This window comes from Podospora pseudoanserina, chromosome 1 (genome assembly GCF_035222485.1).
Source record: "Podospora pseudoanserina strain CBS 124.78 chromosome 1, whole genome shotgun sequence".
In the NCBI taxonomy this organism is placed as follows: domain Eukaryota; kingdom Fungi; phylum Ascomycota; class Sordariomycetes; order Sordariales; family Podosporaceae; genus Podospora; species Podospora pseudoanserina.
In genome coordinates this window covers 4,020,004-4,040,557 of record NC_085920.1, presented here as the reverse complement: position 1 = coordinate 4,040,557, position 20,554 = coordinate 4,020,004, and the positions used below count along the sequence as shown (strand labels likewise).

The 20,554-nt window shown below is 53.6% G+C and overlaps 5 protein-coding genes across 5 annotated transcripts; 1 reads left to right on the top strand and 4 right to left on the bottom strand.

The window, feature by feature from the left end:
• Window positions 1-40: 40 nt before the first annotated feature.
• On the bottom strand, window positions 41-4,627 carry QC764_111670 (uncharacterized protein; the record flags this gene model as incomplete). The annotated part of the gene is made up of 3 exons (XM_062942425.1): window positions 41-1,008; window positions 1,045-4,479; window positions 4,534-4,627. 3 exons carry the CDS (start codon window positions 4,625-4,627, stop codon window positions 41-43), a joined length of 4,497 nt encoding a protein of 1,498 aa, XP_062805373.1.
• A 3,043-nt stretch (window positions 4,628-7,670) lies between these two features.
• On the bottom strand, window positions 7,671-9,479 carry QC764_111660 (uncharacterized protein). The gene is made up of 3 exons (XM_062942424.1): window positions 8,689-9,479; window positions 8,354-8,607; window positions 7,671-8,301 (listed from the first exon to the last, which is right to left on the bottom strand). The coding sequence occupies exons 1-3, from the start codon at window positions 8,854-8,856 to the stop codon at window positions 7,968-7,970; spliced, it is 756 nt and encodes a 251-aa protein (XP_062805372.1). The 5' UTR covers window positions 8,857-9,479; the 3' UTR covers window positions 7,671-7,967.
• Window positions 9,480-10,657: 1,178 nt separating this feature from the next.
• On the bottom strand, window positions 10,658-14,350 carry SPA2 (component of the polarisome). The gene is made up of 2 exons (XM_062942423.1): window positions 12,620-14,350; window positions 10,658-12,565 (listed from the first exon to the last, which is right to left on the bottom strand). The coding sequence occupies exons 1-2, from the start codon at window positions 13,676-13,678 to the stop codon at window positions 10,793-10,795; spliced, it is 2,832 nt and encodes a 943-aa protein (XP_062805371.1). The 5' UTR covers window positions 13,679-14,350; the 3' UTR covers window positions 10,658-10,792.
• Window positions 14,351-14,691: 341 nt separating this feature from the next.
• Window positions 14,692-16,751, bottom strand: SSU72 (RNA polymerase II subunit A C-terminal domain phosphatase). The gene is made up of 2 exons (XM_062942422.1): window positions 16,190-16,751; window positions 14,692-16,130 (listed from the first exon to the last, which is right to left on the bottom strand). The coding sequence occupies exons 1-2, from the start codon at window positions 16,321-16,323 to the stop codon at window positions 15,473-15,475; spliced, it is 792 nt and encodes a 263-aa protein (XP_062805370.1). The 5' UTR covers window positions 16,324-16,751; the 3' UTR covers window positions 14,692-15,472.
• A 1,481-nt stretch (window positions 16,752-18,232) lies between these two features.
• NBP2 (HOG (high osmolarity glycerol) pathway protein) lies at window positions 18,233-19,828 on the top strand (the record flags this gene model as incomplete). Its single annotated transcript, XM_062942421.1, has 1 exon — window positions 18,233-19,828. The coding sequence occupies one exon, from the start codon at window positions 18,233-18,235 to the stop codon at window positions 19,826-19,828; it is 1,596 nt and encodes a 531-aa protein (XP_062805369.1).
• Between the last annotated feature and the right edge of the window lie 726 nt (window positions 19,829-20,554).

The following is a 20,554-nucleotide window of genomic DNA, read 5'->3' as shown; positions in this document are numbered from 1 at the left end:
ACCATCGTTCTCTCGTCCTTTTTTTTTCGGTTTTCTTTTTTCAATCGGGCTCCTCGTGGGCACCCGGAATCCGCCTCTTGAAAGACAAGATCCGGCGGCCCTCGGTGACGCGGACGGGGATGTCGGGAAGCTCCACATATTCGATCTCCTGGTGACCAAAATCTCCTATGTCTCGCTTTCGACGCCGCCCGGTACCGGGAGCCATGTGCCCGTGCCCTTCCTCCTCCTCCGCAACAGCTGCCTTGAGCTCGGCTTCCTCGCCCTGGTGAGCCTCCACCTCACTGGACTTCAGCTTCAGCCTTCCGGCCGGCTGTCCCTCCTTCACCTCGGCGCTGCCACTGGACCCTTCAGCGACAGGCTCTGGTTCCTCGGAAGTTGGTGTTGTTAACCCCTCAGATGGGAAGTTGGGGGTGGTGGTGGTAGATGGGATGGGAAACGAGGGAGGGGAATCATCCTCGTCCTCGTCCGACTCGTCCGAAGACGCGAAATTCGACGTGCCAGCACGCCTCATTGCTTCGATCCGGTCCCTCACCTCCTGGAGTGTCTTCTTCTGCGGGGACGCAGAAGAGGACTCACCAGCCGCGCGAACCTGCTCGGCAACAGCCTGTCGAACCGCAACGCTGCCCCGCAAACGGGGAACGAGCATCGGTCGACGGGCGACGCGCTGCCGGACAGACTCTTCATCAGAAGAGGAGCTGTCGGGTTCGGCGGACACCACATCTTGTCTGTCGTCTGCGCGAACAACTTCAACAGGAGTCGAGCCGTTGGAGCGGGGCTCCCGACGGCGGCGTTCGACTTCTTGACGCAGCACTGGGGCGACGGGGACTGGGACGTAGTCGTCGACGTGGTCGTCTTCATCGGGGGAATCGAACGCCACGTCGGACCAGTACTCCGCGAAGGAGTAGCTGATCCCCTGCTCCGGGAGGGGTGTCACCATCGGTGCTGTGGTTGCTGTTGTTGGCGCAGACGCACCCACTTCTTCTTCTTCTTCTTCTTCTTCTTCTTCTTCTTCTTCTTCTTCTTCTTCTTCTTCTTCTTCTTCTCCTTGGGGGCTCGCCACTACCTCCTCGCCTTGCGGTGACGGAGCAGCTTGGATGGGGGCCACGGCGCGAGCAGCGGTTGGGGACACATCGTCAGCTGGGACGTCGTCGGTCGCTTGGTCTGTCGGCAGTGCGAATATGGCAGGGTCGATAAGAGAGTCCGGACCCAACCATGTGCCCGGGGTCTCTCTCTCGGCGAACTGCTCGACCTCTCTTACCAGTTCTTCAAACTGGGCTTGCGACATTGACCAGTTCATATACTCGTTCAAAATCAAAGTCAGGTCAGATTCGGACAGGAGCTGGGACTGGTTGTCTGGGCCGAAATCGATCTGAGCGAGCTGCTGGCCAACCTGATGATAGTATTGATCATCAGGCTGGGACGGATCCAGCGCCGATTGCTGCAGACCGAAGTTGTTTGGAAGAGGCTGCTGGTAAGAAGAGGCCTCGACATCATGGTGGTAGTCCATTGGTTCTGGGTGAAACTGCTGCTGCTGCTGCTGCTGCTCACCAGAACCAACGTAGTTCACACCCTCATACGCGTTGAAGTCGAAAGGTTGGGGTGCGGACTCAATCATCCGCACGTCAGCTTCGTGAAGCCTCATATCACCTTCTTGAAAAGGAAGGGAAGGGTAACCCCCCACTGGCGGCATCAGAGTATTGCCGAATACACCCTGGTCGATCATCTCGACGTTTTCGAAATCCTGTTGCTGAGGATATGCCATATTGACATCATCCTGAACGGCACCGAAAGCAAAAGGGGTGCCGGACATTGACATGGAGCCAAACATCGCGGCAGGGGGACCCTCTACTCCGGCGTCGGGGATGACCATGGCGATATCGTCACCCTCATCATCGACACCTGCCTCCTCCATCCGTGAATCCCCTTCCTTCACCTCCTCGTCCACCTTCACTGAGTCGGGTCGCGCGAGCGAGCCCTCGTCAAGCTCCATCCCTGGCAGAGCGTCGCAGACTTCGGTCCCCGTCATGACGGCTTCCTCAGTCTGGACGATGCCGACTTCAGGAGACGTGATAGCGGCGGGTGTGGTGATGGCGTCGGCGGTGGTTGCGGTGAAATCACCAATGATGTCGGTCGTTGCGGTGGTTGTCACGGTGACCAGTGGGGCTGCAACTGCTTGCGCAACGGAAGTCGAAATATGAGAAGCCTCCAAGAGGCTTGTGATGTCGTTAACGTCGGCATCGTTCTCAGTCTGTGCCTCCACACTAACAATAGGACTGGAGCCGACAGGTGGTGTGTCAACACTCCCTTCCTCCGCAGATGTCAAACCACTTCCGGCGCTGTCGCGATACAGCACCTTCTGCTCAGCCTCCCCTTCCAAAGAAGTCTCGGCTTCACCGCGCGTGGTCGTCGTCGTTGGGCTCGGGGGTAGCGGTGGATAAAGCTCTGTAACGAGCAATTGCTGGTCAGCACCAACGCAAGAATCACTCTCACTCTCCTCCTCCTCCAAAGAGGTCTCGGGCTCGTCATCCGTGTCCTCACTTTGCTTGTCACCGCCGACGGTGACGACAACGTCACGGGTGGAACCGCCGGCCTGCTCACGCGCACCAGCTTCCGAGTCAAAAGACACTTCGGCTTCGGGCAGAGCAGGGTTTCCAGACGGACCAGGGGAACCGTTTTTGTCGTTGTCATCGACGGCGTCGGCGGTGGGTTCGCTCGGTGAAGCTTGCTCACCATCCACAACAGCTAGAATGGAAGAAGCGACGCTCGGTGGCGCGTCGTCCTCATCACCGTCGCCAGAGCCATCATCCTCCGGCCCGCGAGGACCTTCGGAATCGACGTCAGACTTGGAATCGTCATCTTCAGAGCCGCGAGGCTCGTCCGAATCACTCTCATCCGTGGTGAACCACTCACTGGATGACGTGGCGGGAACAGTGGCATTGGCAGCCTTCAGCTTGGCCGGGGTGTCATCGCGCGTCGTCTTCCTGATGTTTTGTCCGCGTGCGGCGAGGGCAACGCGGAGTTCCGACATCAGGTCATCGGAAGAGGTTGGTGCGACGGCGGTGGCCTGGGCTGGGGTGTCCGAAGGAAGGACGAAGGGAGTATCGGCGGCGGCGGCGGCTGGTGCTAAAGTCACCGAAGTGACAGCAGCGGGAGAAACAACCACCAAAGCCTGGATCTCTTTCTCCTTCTCGGCTTGGGCGTGACGGTACGCAATGAGCGACCGTTCACGAGCGAACCGAGCTTCCTTTGTGACGGCACACTCCTTGTGAGGCCGCATCATCATCTCGTAGATCTCGTTGTCCGACGTGTGATGCTCGCGAACGGACAACGCTCTCAACGCCTGGTCCATGCCCTCAATTTGGGAAAAGGCGCGCTGGAACATGGTCGATGGCGAGAGAGGAGCGATTTCCTCGATGATGGCGGGTGCAGGAGAGGCAGGGGGTTCGGAGTGGGAGTGGTCGGGGGTCTGAGGCAGCCCGACCTCGGTCTCTGTGATGGGGAGAACCTTGGTTTTGCTGCGGGGGTGACGAGCGGTCGAGACGATCATCTCGAACACGCTCATGTCCTTCTTCTCTTCTAGTCGTCTAGGAGACGCAGGGGGGAGTGCGGCAGGGACGAAGCTATCGGGCTTGAGCACGAGTGCCCGCGAGGGCAAACGCGCCACAGTCAGGATCTTGACGATAGGGTATGCCGCTGTCTCTTTGACGACAATCTTTTGGATCTGGATGGCAGAAGCAATGTACTGCTGCCGTTTGTTGATCACCTCATCCAGTTTCTCACAGGCGGCCTTCAACCGAGCAAGCTCAGTCTCCAGCAAAGAACCCAAGAAACTGGCGAGGAAGAGGAGCCGTTCCCAGGCAGAGAAACGACTCAACTCAAAAAGCCCGTCTTCCATCTCGGCAAGGGGGATCTGCTCCGTGATGAATCTGCGCACACAATGGGAAAGCCTCCTATTCGGGTGAACACGGCGGAACTCACCAACAGCGGCTTGAGAGCTGTCGAGAACTTTCCCAAGGGTGACGCATTGCTCGGCAAATCTCAACTCTTGAACGTGACGCCGCGCCACCTCGTTGAGTAACTCGCGGAGGGTGATTTGACCCAGCGGAATCATGAGAACAACGTTCTCAATCAACTCAGGGAAATTCCTGCAAGTCCCCCGCGACTTTCCGAGGAAAGCCCTCCACGAGGGAGAAAAGACAGGGGTCAGGCAACACACCGCGGCAACGACGTACCTCCACGGGACATTGAAGCATCCCGGGAAGTGCTTGCACACAAGAGAAAGCACAAATACAGCCAGTGCCGTGGTGAAGGCACCAGACGAGAAGCTCGCAGACCCGTTAAAGTGGGCCAGGAGTCCGCCCAGCACCGCAGAAGCAAAGGCTGCAAAGTACTCCTTTCGGAGGCGAGGGAAGACCAGAGAGAAGAACAACAGAAGGAAAGCCAACCCGGCGAGGGCGGCGGTCGGGCTTGCAGTTTGGACTGTCACATTCGTTAACAGACGCTCGAAATCTAATGACTAAGAACGCAACATACCTGCGAAGCCGAGGGAGCAGACAACCACCGTGAGGGCGGCGAGCTGGGCGAGAAGCCCGAAGCCAACTGCGGCGAAGGTGGTGATGGTGTACATCTTGTCTGTATAATCGTTAGCAAACCGGTCATGAAGTCGTGGGGCACAAAGACGAAAACCTACAAAGCGGGGACGAAAAGCCGGTGCTGGAACTGTTGAAGATGGTCAGCGAATGTCGTGAAGCCACAGGATACCAAGATGAAAGCCTACAAGGCGAGAAGAAAAGTCGTTGCTAGGGTACTGTCGAAGATGGCCAGCCAAAGTTGAAAAAGTCGAAAGAAAAACAAAGATAAAAAAAAACTCACATCGCTTGACGGATGGCGAATTGCTGGTACTATTGAAAATATCGTTAGCAAACGAAAGAGAAGAAAGAATAAATGCTGTGAGAGGGCGAGAATGGGGGCACCTACAAGCGTGGCGATCGGTCGTACTGAGTAAAAAAAGAAGAGAGGGAAAAGTTCACGGGAATTTGGGAGAGCAGATGAACAAACCAGACAGCGGAGGGTCAGGCAGGGCGGTGGGCAGAATCTTCCCATTCATTGGGGCAGAACAATAACAATGGACAGTTGCTCCTTCCCAAGCTGGGACGATGATGTTGTCGATCAAGGTTCGAACAGAGGGTTTAGTGGTCGCTTTTAGGGTCTGAACTTGGGGTAGCGATGGGATCATTTCAAACATATGAGTTTCTGACAATATCAGAGGCAAAATGGAGGTTGAAAACAACATGATATCAGGTAGATGAAGGCCATAAGGGTCTTCAGCATCTGTTCCAACAGACAGATCAACGGGCGTTTTCTTTTCAGTGATGATGTAGTATATAGACAGATATTGGATCAAAAAGTCCACACGACGCCAGGACATTTACTCTTTTCTTCGTATTTAACCACTTTGTTCTCCTATTCAAAACGCTGCTGTCTTGATCAAAGGCATCTCTGCAAACGCCCACAATCATTGTCACCAAACAAGAACACACGGAAGATTGCCTGGCAAAGCCAACTCAAGCACACTCTTGGACCACTACTCAGCCTTCATGCTATCTTCAATTCGATATTCATCTGACCATTTCCAGATCTCATGCTCGACTTAGGGAGCCTCAACATCGCAGAGCCATCCTGAACATATCTCAAGCAATAAAGCACACCCAATGCCCTACACACCTCCCAGAAAAAACACAACCCAATCAGATCCAAAACAACACCTCTAGACATCCCCAGCCTCATGAATCTACAGCCTCGCACATCACCGACGTCTCCTATCATCGGCAAAACTCAGGTCTAACCTCAAGTCTTGGCATCCCCTATCTCGTACTCCACCGAAGTAAACATTGCACCCGCCTTTCCCACCAAACCCTCACCATGAGGCACCCAACCACTTGACTCACAATTGAGCTGAACACCGATATAAATGGAAGGCACAAGGACCTTGATAGCCTGCTGCCTGGAGAAACTTGCGCGTCAATTGCACTGAGGGAAGGAGCGAAAGTGTGCGCAGTTGGGAAGGAGCGGGGAGGACCCACTTTTGGTTGTGGGGGCAACGGGTGGTGAGAGTGGCAGAGGGTGGGAGGGACTGTGATGTGACCCTTCAAGACGGTGAGGCAGCTCGGGCAGGAGGGCAGCGGAATTTTTATGGGGGATTGGGGGGTCGGTGAGCTAAGTGGGTGGTGAAGCTGCAGAGTGTGAGTTTGGTGATAATTCCTCGTGTTCGATGTCAAGCCGCGCGAAAAATGACCTGGAAAGTTGCAGTTCGGGAATATTGAGGAGATCGTGGGACATCATGATTTCTTCTGTTCTCCTTCAATCTTAGGGCTCAGCAGAGATTGATTTCTGGCCTGTTGGGTCGTCGGAACTGTTTTGATGGCGGGTTTTCACTGTTCCCAAGCACTCGCGGCCTTCTTGTTTGCAGTATGAGAGAAACGCAAGTTGATGAAAATCCTGTATCGTGTAGACTACCACCGCGACTGCTGTGACTGAGCCATGTCGAAAAGGCATTAAAATGGGTGCAGGATATTAGCGATCTCTTCGACTTTAAAGCTCAAGGGCGTCTCTCAAATTGGCAGGACACTCAGTAGGTCATTCTGAGAATGGTATCTTGACAAAATCCCTCGTTTTATTATTACTTCTCCGAGCTTCCTGGCATGTTGTGGGTGAAAAAGGCACTCCAAGAGGCTTCAGCTCACATCACGGCATTGGTGATGCTTTCAAACGCAACGTCTCGGCATGAAAACAGGGGTAGGAAATAAGCACCAAGGCCCAGAAATAGCCATTGATCTCGTGTGGGACTTTAATCTGTTGACTATATGATGGTCGATGGTGTTGAATATATTATGGCTGATGGTATGCCTGACTGATGGTTGTCTCCCATCCTTCTGATGACCAATGTAAACTCCCATGAAGTGATGTCGGCACAGACAGTGAGGATGTGATATGGTCCCTGATGATAACCTAGTTTTCCCAGAATTTATTGGGATGTTGGGACTTAGCAGTGGTTTACTTTCAACATTTGAAAAGGCCATATCATAGCACTTGGGTTTGTTTTACCAGGTATCAAATGAAGAAGACCGTCCCAGAATCCCGCGCAAGCAAGTTATTCGCCATTTCATTTCATATCGCAAAGCTCTTTGTCTTGCCACTGCTGATAAAGTTTCCTCAGAACGGGGTACGAAGTCCTAACGTCATCCAGATAGTGACTTTACCCAGATAGAACGAGTCCTCAAGTCAGGTACACCATTTGGACATTCGTCTTCATGATGTTTTAGCATCCAGTTTCAATTGTCACATCCGCATCTGTCCCCTTCTAAAACCTCAACTCACTACAACCGCCACCTGAAAACCCCATCTTTTCTTCTTTGGCTCTCTTCTCCTACCTACATTTACATTCAGTCCCTTAAGAAGCCCTCTGCCAGGGCCAACCGGGAGTGGGAAGAACGCAGCCGACCAACGCAGCAACGCTTCCGAGCCCGGCCACCAGGGTGTTCTGGGTTCTTCTCTCCTTGGAGACAAGGCTGTTCTGTCAGGAACCGCGGCTCCTCGTCCATCTCAATATCTTCGGATGCGTCAGATTGGTATTCTTGCTCCTTGCTCATCTCGGAGAGCCTTGATTGCTCGGCTTTCTAAAGCAAAATCCAAACTGCCCGCTGATTTGACTATAAACCATACGCATTTCCAGTCTTTTCTTGATGATATATACAGCCCAATATATTACTCCGGTGTCCTGACGACGTACATGATGCCCTAATAGAAACGAAAACACCCGGGTATACCCATACATCATGATATCCACCGTTAAGTATCCATCATCAATCAACATTACCCTGCCACACAAGGAACCAAACACCAACACCTTGCCTCTAATTCAACTCCAATCCACCACATCATCAGCCTGTCATTCACATTGCAAACCCTCACTGCTGCTGATAAAACTGCCCCTGCGGCACCGGCACAGGCTGTTGAGGCTGCGGAGAATACACTTGTTTCTCCTGAGTCGCCGGTTGCTGCTGATAAACCTGCTGCTGCGGTTGCTGATAAACAGGCGGCTGCTGCTGGAACTGCTGCTGAGGAACCTGCTGGTACACTACCGGCTGCTGCTGCTGCTGTTGCTGCTGCCCCTGAGGAACTTGCACCGTTCCAACAGTAGGCTTAGGACCAAAAGGCACACCCGCCTGGGAGTGCCCGCCTTCCTTGCGGTGTCTATGGAGTCTGATTGAGTGGATGATCAACGAAATAACATGAAGGGCACTGTTTCCATTAGCATACAAACCATGGCGGGGGGTTAGAAAAGAAGACTGACAAGTTAAGCCCACCCATCCCACTAGCAGCCGCCAACCCAGTCCACCAAGCCTGCTCGTATGTCGAGGTAAGATAGAGGTAACTACCATAATACTGCATCCAAGGAGCGATATGCGCCGCCACGACTGAGAAGGAAGCCAGCCACATCACAATGAGGAGGATGTCCAATGCGAGGACGGCCCAGTAGTTGAAGGCTTCTGGGGCGCCGAACCAGGCGACAAGGTGGTAGATGGAGGTGAGGATTGTCATGATGGCCTGCCCAAAGATGTTAGTCCCACTCCCGACATAACACAAGATGGAAATAGAAGATAAAGATGAGGGGGTGAAGAAACATACCACAGCCAACATGAACGCATTCCCATCCCAAGCCAAAAAGTGAATACTATACGCCACCAGCCCCAGAACAATCACTGCGACCACCAGCTGGAGGATCCTCAGGACAATAAACCCCTTGGGATAAATGGGGAAGTGTTCGCGGCCGGGTTTGCGGAGGGCGGTCGACATCTTGTCTGCCTGCTTGTTTGTTGTCTTTCACACTTGCCGGTTTTTTCCGTCGTTAAAAGACTGCAAACTTAATAAAAATAAAGAATGAGAACCAAAGAGAAAAAAAAAACGCCTCTGACGAACGGGTCGGGGGCTTTTTACATCACAACCCGCACGCGTAAACCTTACTCTTGTCTTACCCAGCTGACCGGCCCAAAGGCGCAAGGCTACACCAATATTTAGTCACCAAATCAAGAAATGCGGTCAACCCATTCTACAAGAAAAAGCAAAACTGAACCCTTGTCTTTTCGCTGATAGGGAGGGGCGTGCTGCAATGCTTGCATGGTTCGTGGCAGTGACTTCAAATACCAAGCTGTTCAAAGTGCCATCCCAGAGCATTGACTAGTCTCTGCTTGTCTCGCTGCGCCCAAGAACTCGGAAAGACGGTGATTCGTCGACACCATCACGACCTGCAGTTGGACCCTTGGATGCGGCTGAAGCGCCAAGCTGAAAGTTGGGCTGAGAACCACTCGACCACCACAACACATCATGATAGATAAGCCCAAAGGCATCATCTCAATCGAGAATCATTTGCACTCACCAAGGGTACCTAGTGTTGACCATATAGTTAAACCAAGTTCGTGTTTTTAGATGTTGAGAGTTACCTTAGGTATATACCATCAAAGTTCTATGTGCCGTTGAGATCTGGAGAAAGAAGAAGTGACCCAAAATCAAGACAAGGCTGTGACCGCCCCCCAGAAGAGGCCTAGCCCCCCGGCACCTCACCACCAAGACCAAACCAGGCAGTCTAAATGAGTTGTCAAAAACCCCCCCCCCTTGCCCTCCCACTATTGGCTCACCTCTTCAATGCCGTCCGTCCAGCCCCAGAGGCGGCGGCACAAGAAATCATTCCCCATGCCCAGCGCTTGTGCCCTACTTGCCGCGATCCCGAAAAGTCTGATGAAATATTGAAACTGGGTTTGGCATCTTGACCTGATCGAGATGTCTACCTACCTACGTGTGACTTGAATATCGGCCTGGCATTTCTACCCATTGGATCAAAGACACCATTCCTCTGTACAACCTCCATCTCAACCCGTCACTTCATACACATCGAGATGCAAGCACTCGCATCACACACCACAACCCTCAGTCGAATCGGTGCAGCAGTAGTCCATCTTTATTTCTCGCTCCAGCATACATAAATCCTACTTGTAATCATCTTCTAACCAGCAACTAGCATACAGCTGGGCATACAGTACTGCCCCCCCTTCCCGTCCTCTCCTCTCCCCCTCCCCATCACCACCAAACCAAGACAAAACTCAGCAAGCAAAACAGCAAGAAAAACATTTATACACACCACCACCACAACTCCTTCTCAGTTAAAATCTTCTATTAATCAATCCATGCTCCCCATACGGATGATAACAACAAGGATACAAAACTTCCTCTCCCTCTCAATCATCAAAAACATATGACCCCCCTTTTCTCTTTCTCCCCCCAACCACACCAATCCATCCCGTCTATATACAGAACCTTCCCCCTCCCCTCTCCCATCAAACTCTGGAAAATATAATAAAAATTGGCCGATGCAAGAAACCGAAGACAAAAAAGACAACAAGCCTGAACAGTCAAAGTCAAAGAAGAAGAAAAGACACCCCCCTCCTCCCCAAAGAGGAAAAAAAAAACAAGCAGCTATGATGGGTATCAAAGCAAAAAAAAAAAGCAAAAAAAAGGCTATAAAAGCCTATAATAAACAAAAACTGTTCTTCTGTTCGAGAAAAATAAAATCGAAGCGTAAGCAATGCTCATGTCGAATAAGTTTCTCAACCCCTTCCCCCTCTCCCCAAGTCTCGAATCGAATCAGGTATCTATCATCCATCCATCTTTTTCCTCAAAAAACCCCCCAAGTCTCGCATCATCATTAGAGCAATAGTATAATCCAAGTTGTCGTCCTTCATGCAAAATCATCGGCATCCCCGCCATCATCCATCACCAACTGATCAACCCTCTGCACCAGCTCCTTCGTCTCCCTCGCAATCTCAAACGCAATCGGCGGCAACGTCTGCGTCCACATCCTCCACTCCCGACTGGCACTATCGTTGCCCGCAGCCGCAAGATCCAAACCGCGCTTGCCCGCCTCCATCAGCCGCTCCCGGCAGGCAGAAAGACGCCTGACAAGCTCGACACCATTGCCACCAGTCGACTCCGTCTCGGACACGACCTGGCCGACAACATCCACAATCGTGTTGATCTCCTCCGTGACCTGGCTAATGTCCGCGTCGTTGCGTATCAGCTGCACAAGGTCCTGGATCGTCTGCACGAGCACCGCCGTCTGGTCTTCGAGGTAGATCTTGAGGTCCTCCGCCCGAGTGTCGCGCTGCTGGCGTGCGTTGTTGTACATGCCGTTGGCGTTTCCGTTCACAGCCTTGTTCAGGTTGCCGTGGCCGCCTCCGTTGCCGTTTGTCATGGATCCGTTGGCCATCTGTCCGTTGGTGTAGGATTCACGAGGTGAGTTGACCGGGCTGTACGCAGACGAGTCCATGCTGGCTCGGCTTCCGGCGGCGCCTAGGCCGCGGAAAGGTGGTGGGCGCTGAAGAGAATCCTCAGCTCGGGAGGCCTGGCTCTGCCCATTGCTTCGTGGCGAAAAGAAGCTGGCCGATTCAACAGGAGTAACCGTGCCGTCGTCATCGTCATCTTCCAATTCACCATCCGGGGTAGATCGAATCTTGACAGCTCGGAGGAGCTCAACAACAGCCGTGACCAGGTGAGAGGCAGCAGCATCGAGGAGAGTCACTGGCGCGATTCCAGCCGAGCTAGCAAAAGACTTGGAGGCAGTAATAAGATTATTGGCTGCGGGGGATACTCGGGCCTTGAGCTTCTGGTTTTGCTGCGCAAGCTCGATGTTGTTTTGTGCCGACTCGTCGATATCCTTAGTGATCCGTCGGACGCTTACCACAACTGCCTTCATAGAGTCAATCACGCGCTCCGGGTCATCCACGCGCGCCCTTTGCAACAGCTCGTCAATGGCGATCTGGAACTTGGTGACATGGACGTCCTTGACCAGCCCATCATCTTGGGTGAAGCCCTTCTCGCGCACAAACTTCCCAGCGTCCTGTTGCATTGGAATGCCCTCCGAAGACCCACGTAAATCCCGCAGCTGAGTTTTGGCGCGGGCGTAGCGATTCCTCCAGTCCCGGACCTCCTTCTCCAACATTTCGATCGTCTTCTCCAACTCCGACTGCCTTTCCCACGAGGCACCGCTTTGCTGGGAAATATTGCGCATCTCCATCAGGAACCCCTGGGCCTCACGACGAACCTCCTCTGTCACCTGCTCTTGCTCCTCCAACGCCGCACGCAGAGCCCTGTTCTCGCGTTCTAATTCCTCGTCAGCCATGCCGTTTGACTGTGCGTTGGCGCCGGCGCGCGCTTCGTCAAGCTGTTCTCGAAGTTGGCGAATTTCCTCATCGTGTTCGTCCCTGGTCCTGTCCAGCTCCCTCTTCATCGACTCGTTCAATTCCTCCACTTGAGCAAGCTTATTCTCCAGTTCGGCGCGGGCGTCATCCCATTCCCTCTTCTCAGCATTAGAAGCCGTGGCTCGGGAACGTTCCCCATCTAGAGCGTTCATGAGGTCGTCATCCTTCTTCTTAAGTGCATCCTCCATGCTGTCCAGTTTCTCACGCAAATCCCTAACTTGCTGCTCATAATCCTCAAGAAGTTTCTTGTCCGTCTGCATACCATGATTAGTTTGTTTCCCGAAAACCTTGGGTGAAAATGAGCCTACCTCAGATGCGCCAGCACTTCGTTTGCTATCACGGTCTATTGACCTGTTCATGCCGTAGGCATCAGGTCCGGCAGGATCGGGACTCATGGGGCTGATGGCATCATCGTCCTCCTCCACCATGGTGCTCTTGTTAGGCACAATGGTGTTGTTCTGGAACTGCTTCGCAATCGGCTGTCCATAGTTGCCATTCGGCGGCAGGCCTGGAGAGGGTGGGATAGGGAAGCCGCTGCCGAGAGGAGTAGGCATCCCTCGTCCGCTTCGTATTGAGCTGGCTTCTGAAGGGCGTCTACGGCTCTGACCCCGAGGAGGGAACCCGCCATTCATTCCGCTTACCGGTGTTTGCGACCGGCTGATGGGACCTCCGCGTACTGATACTGGGCTGCCAACACGGGGGATATCCCCAGCCGCAAAGCGTGGGAACCTCCTCTCCAGTTCGCAAAAGACATCGGTGGCCAGATCGCGGAAGCGTGGAGGGCCCAATGACGAAAGTTTTTGGCGCGCTTGGTTTCGCTTGGGGTGGAAGTTGTCCTCAGGTAATAGATAATCAGGTGGACCGGATCCTGGAGGAGCATTGGGGGGTCTACGAGCTGTTGTCTCACGTCGCTTCAGCTCGTCAAAGACGTCGGTACTGAGCTCGAGAAACTGAACCCCAGTAAGGCGCTGCAGCTTGTCGCGAGCCTTGTTCGGTGGTGGCTTCGGGTTGCCGTCACGCGAAGTCGCTGACAGAAATCGCTTGAGTGAGACATAGTGCTCAGCGAGCACCATCTCATGGCCGCCCAAGTCATCCCTCACGACTTGGCTTCTGCCACTCTCACTCCTTGCGTATAGGTTGGTGCCGGCACTGGATCGGCCGACAGAGGGAGGCGGGGAGGGACCGCCGACGCTCCTGGGCCCCGGTGGGAAATTCCCGTTCATCGCCCTGACAGCACCAGCCGAGTCGGGTGGTGTGGTGATGTCTCCGCGGTTGTTTGGATATGTGTTTTTGTCGGTGTTGGTGGGATAAGACCACTCGCTACCGCCTACAGAGATAGGAGACAGTGGCGCATTGAGGCCATTCATGGTCTTCGGGGTGGCTCGGAGGGAATGGCGTCGTCAACCGTGTCAAGCAGGCGCCGGGCCAGATCGCGCACTGAGAGATGGGGAGTTCGCGGCGGAGGCCGAGGTGAAGATGGACGTCGTTGTACTGTGTTCCGTGCACATTCAACGGGGAACGGGGACGGTAGAACGATTCAAGAGAGACAACGGTCCCGTCGGTATTGGAATGCGGTGCAAGTGTAGCGGGAAACGGTCGGTGGTCGGTGGTCGGCAGGTGGTTGTCACAGCATGAAACGCATCAACGCCCCAGCCAACTGCGACGCTTCCTCCTCGGGGGTGGCCTTCTTTCTAGGTCGCTGCTGCGGTCTGCAAAATTACGCCAAATTTACCAAATGAGAAGAAACCGGCCGCTCGGGAAGTATTACCGCTAAAGAAATACAGGCAGGGATTTACGGCGGCGGTGGCCGTTGGGTCTCGTTGCTTGCGGTTGGGGGACCTGGAGGGGACCTGGTCTGCTTGTCTGAACTGATCTCTTCACAGAAAGAGAAGTGAAAAAAAAAAGAATAGAAAAGCAAAGATATCAGTGTAATTACGGAACAGTGCGCGTGTCTGTGTGAGATGGGGAAAAAAGGGCGGAACGTCAAGGCGCCCCTGACGACGGGATGAACTGTACGCAGCGATGTGGTTGGCTGCTGCTGAACACTTGGGGTTGCAATTTCCTCAATGGCTAGTCGCGCGCTACAGCAGGAACAGTTGGCGAAAGGAGGCGGGAGGGCCCAGAACAGGGGGGGGCTATGGGGGTTCTCTCCAGGTGCACAGGCCCCAAGGTTACGCAGGCCTCTCTCAACGGCGATGGAGTCTTGTGAGTCTTGGTCAGAATGGCTTCAACTTTCTCTGCCAATGAACTTGATCGCACGTGGCCACGGCAGGCGCCGGCATGCACGACATCACCCACAACGCACACCACGAGCTGAGGGAGGTCACGGAGACAAGGACCATCCATATCAGAACAAAGACACCATCAGACCAGTCCCTGGCTAGCCGATCTCCACGGGACAAGCCTGCCCAGAAAACACCAATATTTGTATTCGTAGCTACTCCGTCCACCGATGAGAATCGTAGGTATTGTGGACGCAGTACACTATGTAGGGAAATAGAAATGTCCCCTTGCTGCGGCTCTCTCTGCGGTAACGGTCACATGAATAGCGTGTGATTTTCTAAGCTTGATTTCCATATGCATTGACTCTCGGGCCCATCCGCATGAGGCCCCATGGGAACATCCGTTTGATCTTCCGTACGCTGGATAAATAAATCACACCTCTCGTTGCGCCTCTGAACAAAGATGCCTCTGATCAGGACATTCTGGAAGCCGAGTCATTTTTTGCGCTTCGGCGGGTCGACGTCTTCCTGGGCTGAGAACTCGGCGGAACATCCCCTGTCGCCTCATTTCATCTCGATCTTAGGTCCGGAGTCCTAACAGGGCCGATCCGGTCCTTTAATCACTGCATCCCGGGTCACGGCAAAAGTCCGACCAACGGAGCTGCGCCGGTAAAAAAACAAAAGGCGGAGAATCATGTGCAAGGCGGTGTCAATCGCCGTCAAAAGGCAGCAAGAAAAGAAAATAGAAAAGAAAAGGAAAAAGAAAACAAAGAGCGGTCTCGGAGTCGCCGCTTCATAAGCCTGCCTCATGAGATGTCTGCTATCCGTCGCTTGCTTGATTCAATGCCCAAAGCCCATATCCCGAAAGCAATACCAACCGCCCAACGCCCGCTAAACCATGAAATATGAGTGTTGAAAAGATGAATGCAGTGAAGCTCATCAAAACCAAGCCAAAGTCCAAGTCGCAGGAAGGTTAGGCCATCTTTCCTGCCACTCACCAATCACCTCGGGAACACGCTCATCAAAGCTGGCTCTGGCAGCACCACTGCCAGAATCAAACGCCGTTGCGCCAACCTTTTCACGCTCTTCTTTCGCGACCTGGTTCAGGGAGTCGGCAAGGTCGACCATGGCTTTGCCTCCAACGGAGGCCTCTTCGTGGTTGTCCTTGATATCAATGTTGATAACATGAACAGCTCTGTTGAGTGGAGAGCCCCGGTTAAGAAGATCATCGATCACAGCATCCCAGCAGCGCTCTTCGCAGGTAATGACTATATCGGCGACGCCTCCCTCCATGCCCTCGAAGCCTTTGTCTGTTTCTTTCTTGACTCGGGGCATGCCTACTTGCCAGTCTTGCCATCTTTCCGGGCCCCACTTGATGTTGCGGTTTCGGCCGAGCATGTTAAGAAGCCCGTTGGCCCGATACAAACGGGGGTCCTTGGCCTCAAGCTCTCTGTAGATACTATCGTACGAGGTCTCGTTGAACTTGTAGACATTGGGCTGTGTGATGGTAGGACCTGGAAGCCGGACAAGAGAGCCGGTTCCGAAAGAAATCACTGGATAGTTTGCCAACGCCAGACGCAAATGGCCCTCCATAGATCTGAGCTGTGTTAATCCTCCCCCGCGCACCACCTTCAAAAGCAGACATTTGTATCTTACCTGTTCTGATTACTGGCACATACGGTGCAAAACTTGAGTTTGAAGCCACCAGGGTCCTCCCGGTGGCCGTTTGGCTGGGCCGGAGCAGCGGGAGCAGCCGAAGCCGTAGTCGCGTTACCGTTGGCGGTGTCCATGATGAATACCCCTGACGGATTTGTTTGATGCTGCTGCTGATCGTTCCCATCGATGGTTGTTGAAAATCAACTCTGGAGACGAGGTGTTAGCTACCTTTTTGTCTTGCCAATGCAATTTTTTCGATTTGATCGTCAAGGTGTTGTTTGTCATTTCAGTTAAAAGCGTAATAAAAAGTCTATCATCATGGCCCGCAAAGCGAGTCTAAGACAGCTCCAATAAAGAGTTCATCATGGAAGACAAAGAGCATGTTCGGAGAGGGGCAGCGTGGAATTTTTACCTTTGAAAGACACAGCAAGGCTGAAGAGATGAGAGTACCCGGCACAGCTAAACACCCATTACTATATGGGTGCTGTCGCCCCACGAGAGGTGAGAAGTGGTATGAGGGCGCTGTCTGTTTGTTGAGGCAGAGTAGGTAGCAGTATTGATGATGCAGAAATGGAGAGTCGCGGTTGGAAAGAAGCCTTGAAATGTTTTCGGCAGTCGGTCTTGGCCCTAGCGAGGTCTCGCCGCCACTGACCGCCTTGAGCCGGATATATGACGAGCCCCACAGCCTGGATGCGGACTTGAAACAATGTGGCCCGTGCGCTACATGTTTCCCCTTAGGTTGCTACACAGTACTGTTCCCAAGGTACCTTCGCTTCTTTCCCCTCTCTCAAGCCCCCTCCATGTTTCTTTGTCTCGAGCCAGCTTCCGAATGGAAACAAGTGGTTCGTTCATCAGTCTGCTTTTTAGTATATTTAACCGAGCTTTTTGGGTATTTCTTCGACTTTCCTCCCAGGACCTTGGGGAATGCTACTCACAGAAGCTATATATAGATGGGACGACAAGACAACGATTTCTGTGCTGGGACGAACGGCTAGGTACCTATGCGTCTTGTAATGCAGACAGGAGACAACTGTGCTTTCTCAATGACAGAACAATCCTTTGAGTTTGTGTGTCCAGATGCCAGAGCTCGCCAATGAAAGGTGCAGCCATTCCGGGCCTCTTTCTCCCCTCGTCGACTGTCACCAACATGCAGTTGGTTCATACGCAGTATACAGATCTTACATAGCTAGCTATCCATCTATCTGTACACAGTATGAAAGATGGTGAATAGAAAATGGAGAGTGATTGGCAATTGCTGGGGCCTGGTCTCTGATTCTGGCCGCAGCGCGCTTAAGCAACCCGGCCAGCCGCCCGCTTCTCTGCCTGTTGTGTGCGCTGTGTTCCGCTCGCGGGTTGAAGTGGGTGGTTCCCCTCATCTTTGACTTCCGACTGTCTGTCAAACACCATGTTTGCTCTGGGAATGGCCAATTGATTTGGCTCTCTTTTCCACGTCCTCATCTACCACCACTGTTCTCGACAGCCCTTCCACGTGGGAACAGACACCCATTGCCCCCCCCTTTCTCCGACCTTCTGGAGTCGAGCCTCGAGCGAACGACCGGTTCTAGGTTCCCCCAACGCTCCACCCCTCCGAGCCGCCGAGTTTCGTTCGTCTGATCTTTTTTTTCTGCACTGTGAAGACGCCCGCCCCCGTTCTGCGCCAGTGCCAGTGCCAGCGCCAGCGCCAGCGCCTGAGAGCAGAGAGGAGGTTCCAGTTCCTCGAGAAACGAGGGTCCGTCCGGACCCCGTCACAAGAGAGGGTCAAACACGATTCTTTTCTCAACAATACAACCTCGCTCTAAACAACGACAAAAAAGTAAACAGACCGTGCGTTTCGAAGGCGCAAGGTCAAGACTCGGTCGAGTCGCGGACCCCAGTTATCAACCCCTGGTTTAGTGTAGGGAGCAGGCCTGGTTGGGGGTCCCCACGCAGCTATTCGATTTCGAGCGAATCGAGCCAGCGGCCAGCGCGCAAAGGGCCGCACCCCACCCGCCCGACATCAGTAATTCTTCTACGCCCGTCCCGCCGTCTCTTTCTTCGGAAACCATGACGGCGATCCTATCGCCCGCAAACTCTCCAGCGACGTCGCCGCCCGCCATATCGTCGCCGGTGACTGCGAACGCGGCCCACCCCGCACTTCCACCGCTCATCACCTCACCTCCCGCTCGCAGGAGCCAACTTCCTCGCCCAATGTCGCACGCGTCCAAGAACCGGCTGTCGCAGTACTCGACCACGAGTTCGCTACCCTCACGGTCACGCCCGCCCTCTCACATCTTCCCCCTCCTCCCCTCGAGCCTGCCCTACACGCTCGTACGAGACTTTGCCTACCCGCCTGGTCACCCGCTTCACTATGGTCCGCCCCCGGAGCCATCACGACCGCCCTCGGGCATGACCACCCCCGCCAGCGAGCAGCGACGTCTCTCGGACCCACCAACCGCCTGGGACAGCCGGGGCTGGGATGGCCACTTCTGGAGCAGTGGCGGCGGGGGCTCACACGGCAGACCGGCTGATCTGCCCTCTATCCATCTGGCAGACGGCCCACCGTGGAGCGAAGACGAGGATCTCCAGAGCCCAGTCGTCAGTTCTCGGCACAGGAAGCATCACAAGACCTCATCGGGTGGCATCTACGGCAGGAGTCGGGTTGGCCGTGAGCAGCTCATGAGCCAGGACCATTATGGCGGCGATAGAGGCTTCTACGTCGGCACCAGCGCCGACGGAGCTGACCGGTACTACATCAACCAAGGGAACGAAGCGAACGGCCCAGGCGGCGAATACGTGACCTATCCACCGGGACAGGCGGGACACACTGGCAACGGACACGCCGGGAATGGAAACGAGCCATACCAAATCGCCAACCAGCAGCCCAGGGGCTACGCTGACGAGGACGCCTACGATTCGGACAACTCGAGCACGTGCTCCTCGCCAGGATACCACAACGTTGACGAATCCCGCTATTCACGGGACTATCAATTCACCATCACGTCTCCCGACGAGGAAATGCACGGCAAAGCCGTGGCTCTCTTTGATTTTGAGCGCGAGAACGAGAACGAGCTCCCGCTCGTGGAGGGTCAGATCATCTGGGTATCATATCGGCATGGTCAAGGCTGGCTTGTGGCCGAGGATCCGAGAACACAAGAGAGTGGGCTTGTCCCTGAGGAATATGTTCGGCTGCTCCGTGATATTGAAGGTGGCATGACGAGCTTGACAGGGCAACTGGATACTACCAGCCCCGGAAGCCCCAGCAATGCCACAAACGAAGCGGGAACCCCAACTCAAACCGAGTATCAGCTTCCACAATCGCCTGCCACAACCGTAGGCTCCGGGTCGACAGTGACAGCAACCGGAACAAACGGGTTTCACCAGCCGGTAGTATCAACCTTTAGCACGAGCAGCAAGGACCTAGACCCCTACCCACAACACCTGCTGGGTACACAAGCTGGCCAGCCACCTCCACAAGTAGTGCATTACCACGGCCAGCGAGGAGGCTCTCAAGCCAACACGCCAACACTACTCTTCCACAACGAGGCCGGATTTCTCAGGAGAGGAAGTCAAGACGTGATAAGCACCACCAAGAAAGGGGAGCCAGGATTGGAAACGCTACCGGATGCGAAGCTGGAGAGTACAAAGAGGGCGTCCAGGTGATAATGCGAGAAAGTAGGGGAGGTGAAATTTCGGGCTGTAGCTTCAACACACGAGAAGGAAGCAGCAATGTTCTCACAGGACCAGGACAAATTATTGGGCATGGCAAAGCGTGGAGTAGGGAATTGGTGTTGTTGAACTCGTCAAGACAAATGTACTACTAATATCTACCCCCTAACCCCAGAGCCTTGATAAAATGAGAGGACTGGTTCTTTTGTTTTTCCCCCCAAAGCTGGGCGGAAATTCTAGGGTGGGTTGTGTGGAAAAAAGGAAGAGCGAAATGTTTTATTGTCTTTGAAATGGCTTTTTACCCTACTGGTTTTATTTTTTCCTCTCTTGGTTGTTTATTATCTTTTTTTTTGTCGTTTGTCATCTTTTTTTTTGATGTTGAATGCTGAATGATCATGATGGGAGCCCATTTGAGTCTTTCTATGGTCTTGTTTTCCGAGTGTTGCGTTGTTGTGATGGTGGGTGGGGAAGGTGAGATGTGTTTGTCTGTGTGGATGGTTGAGATCATTGCTGGGTGTTGGTGAGGCTGTCTTTCGTTATAAAGAATTGCATTGGAGTGGGTGGGTGGGACATGTGCCATCATAAGGTTGATAAATAGTTCAGAGGAGGGTGTTTGTTGTGTTGATGTTTGTGAGAGATAGAGGATTGCTGTTGAAGAAAAGGATACATTGATCAAAACACACATGCCCAAACCTGCCATCTGAAGCCATTGGCAATTAC

Excerpts from the sequence above, each read along its gene's own strand:
- QC764_111660 (XM_062942424.1), bottom strand. The coding sequence starts at position 8,856 with ATGTCGACCGCCCTCCGCAAACCCGGCCGCGAACACTTCCCCATTTAT. Across the intron at positions 8,608-8,688 it reads ATGCGTTCATGTTGGCTGTG|GCCATCATGACAATCCTCAC; the intron begins GTATGTTTCTTC and ends ATCTTTGGGCAG. Across the intron at positions 8,302-8,353 it reads GGGATGGGTGGGCTTAACTT|TGCCCTTCATGTTATTTCGT; the intron begins GTCAGTCTTCTT and ends TAATGGAAACAG.
- SPA2 (XM_062942423.1), bottom strand. The coding sequence starts at position 13,678 with ATGAATGGCCTCAATGCGCCACTGTCTCCTATCTCTGTAGGCGGTAGC. Across the intron at positions 12,566-12,619 it reads GAAGTGCTGGCGCATCTGAG|ACGGACAAGAAACTTCTTGA; the intron begins GTAGGCTCATTT and ends CATGGTATGCAG.
- SSU72 (XM_062942422.1), bottom strand. The coding sequence starts at position 16,323 with ATGGACACCGCCAACGGTAACGCGACTACGGCTTCGGCTGCTCCCGCT. Across the intron at positions 16,131-16,189 it reads TGTGCCAGTAATCAGAACAG|ATCTATGGAGGGCCATTTGC; the intron begins GTAAGATACAAA and ends AACACAGCTCAG.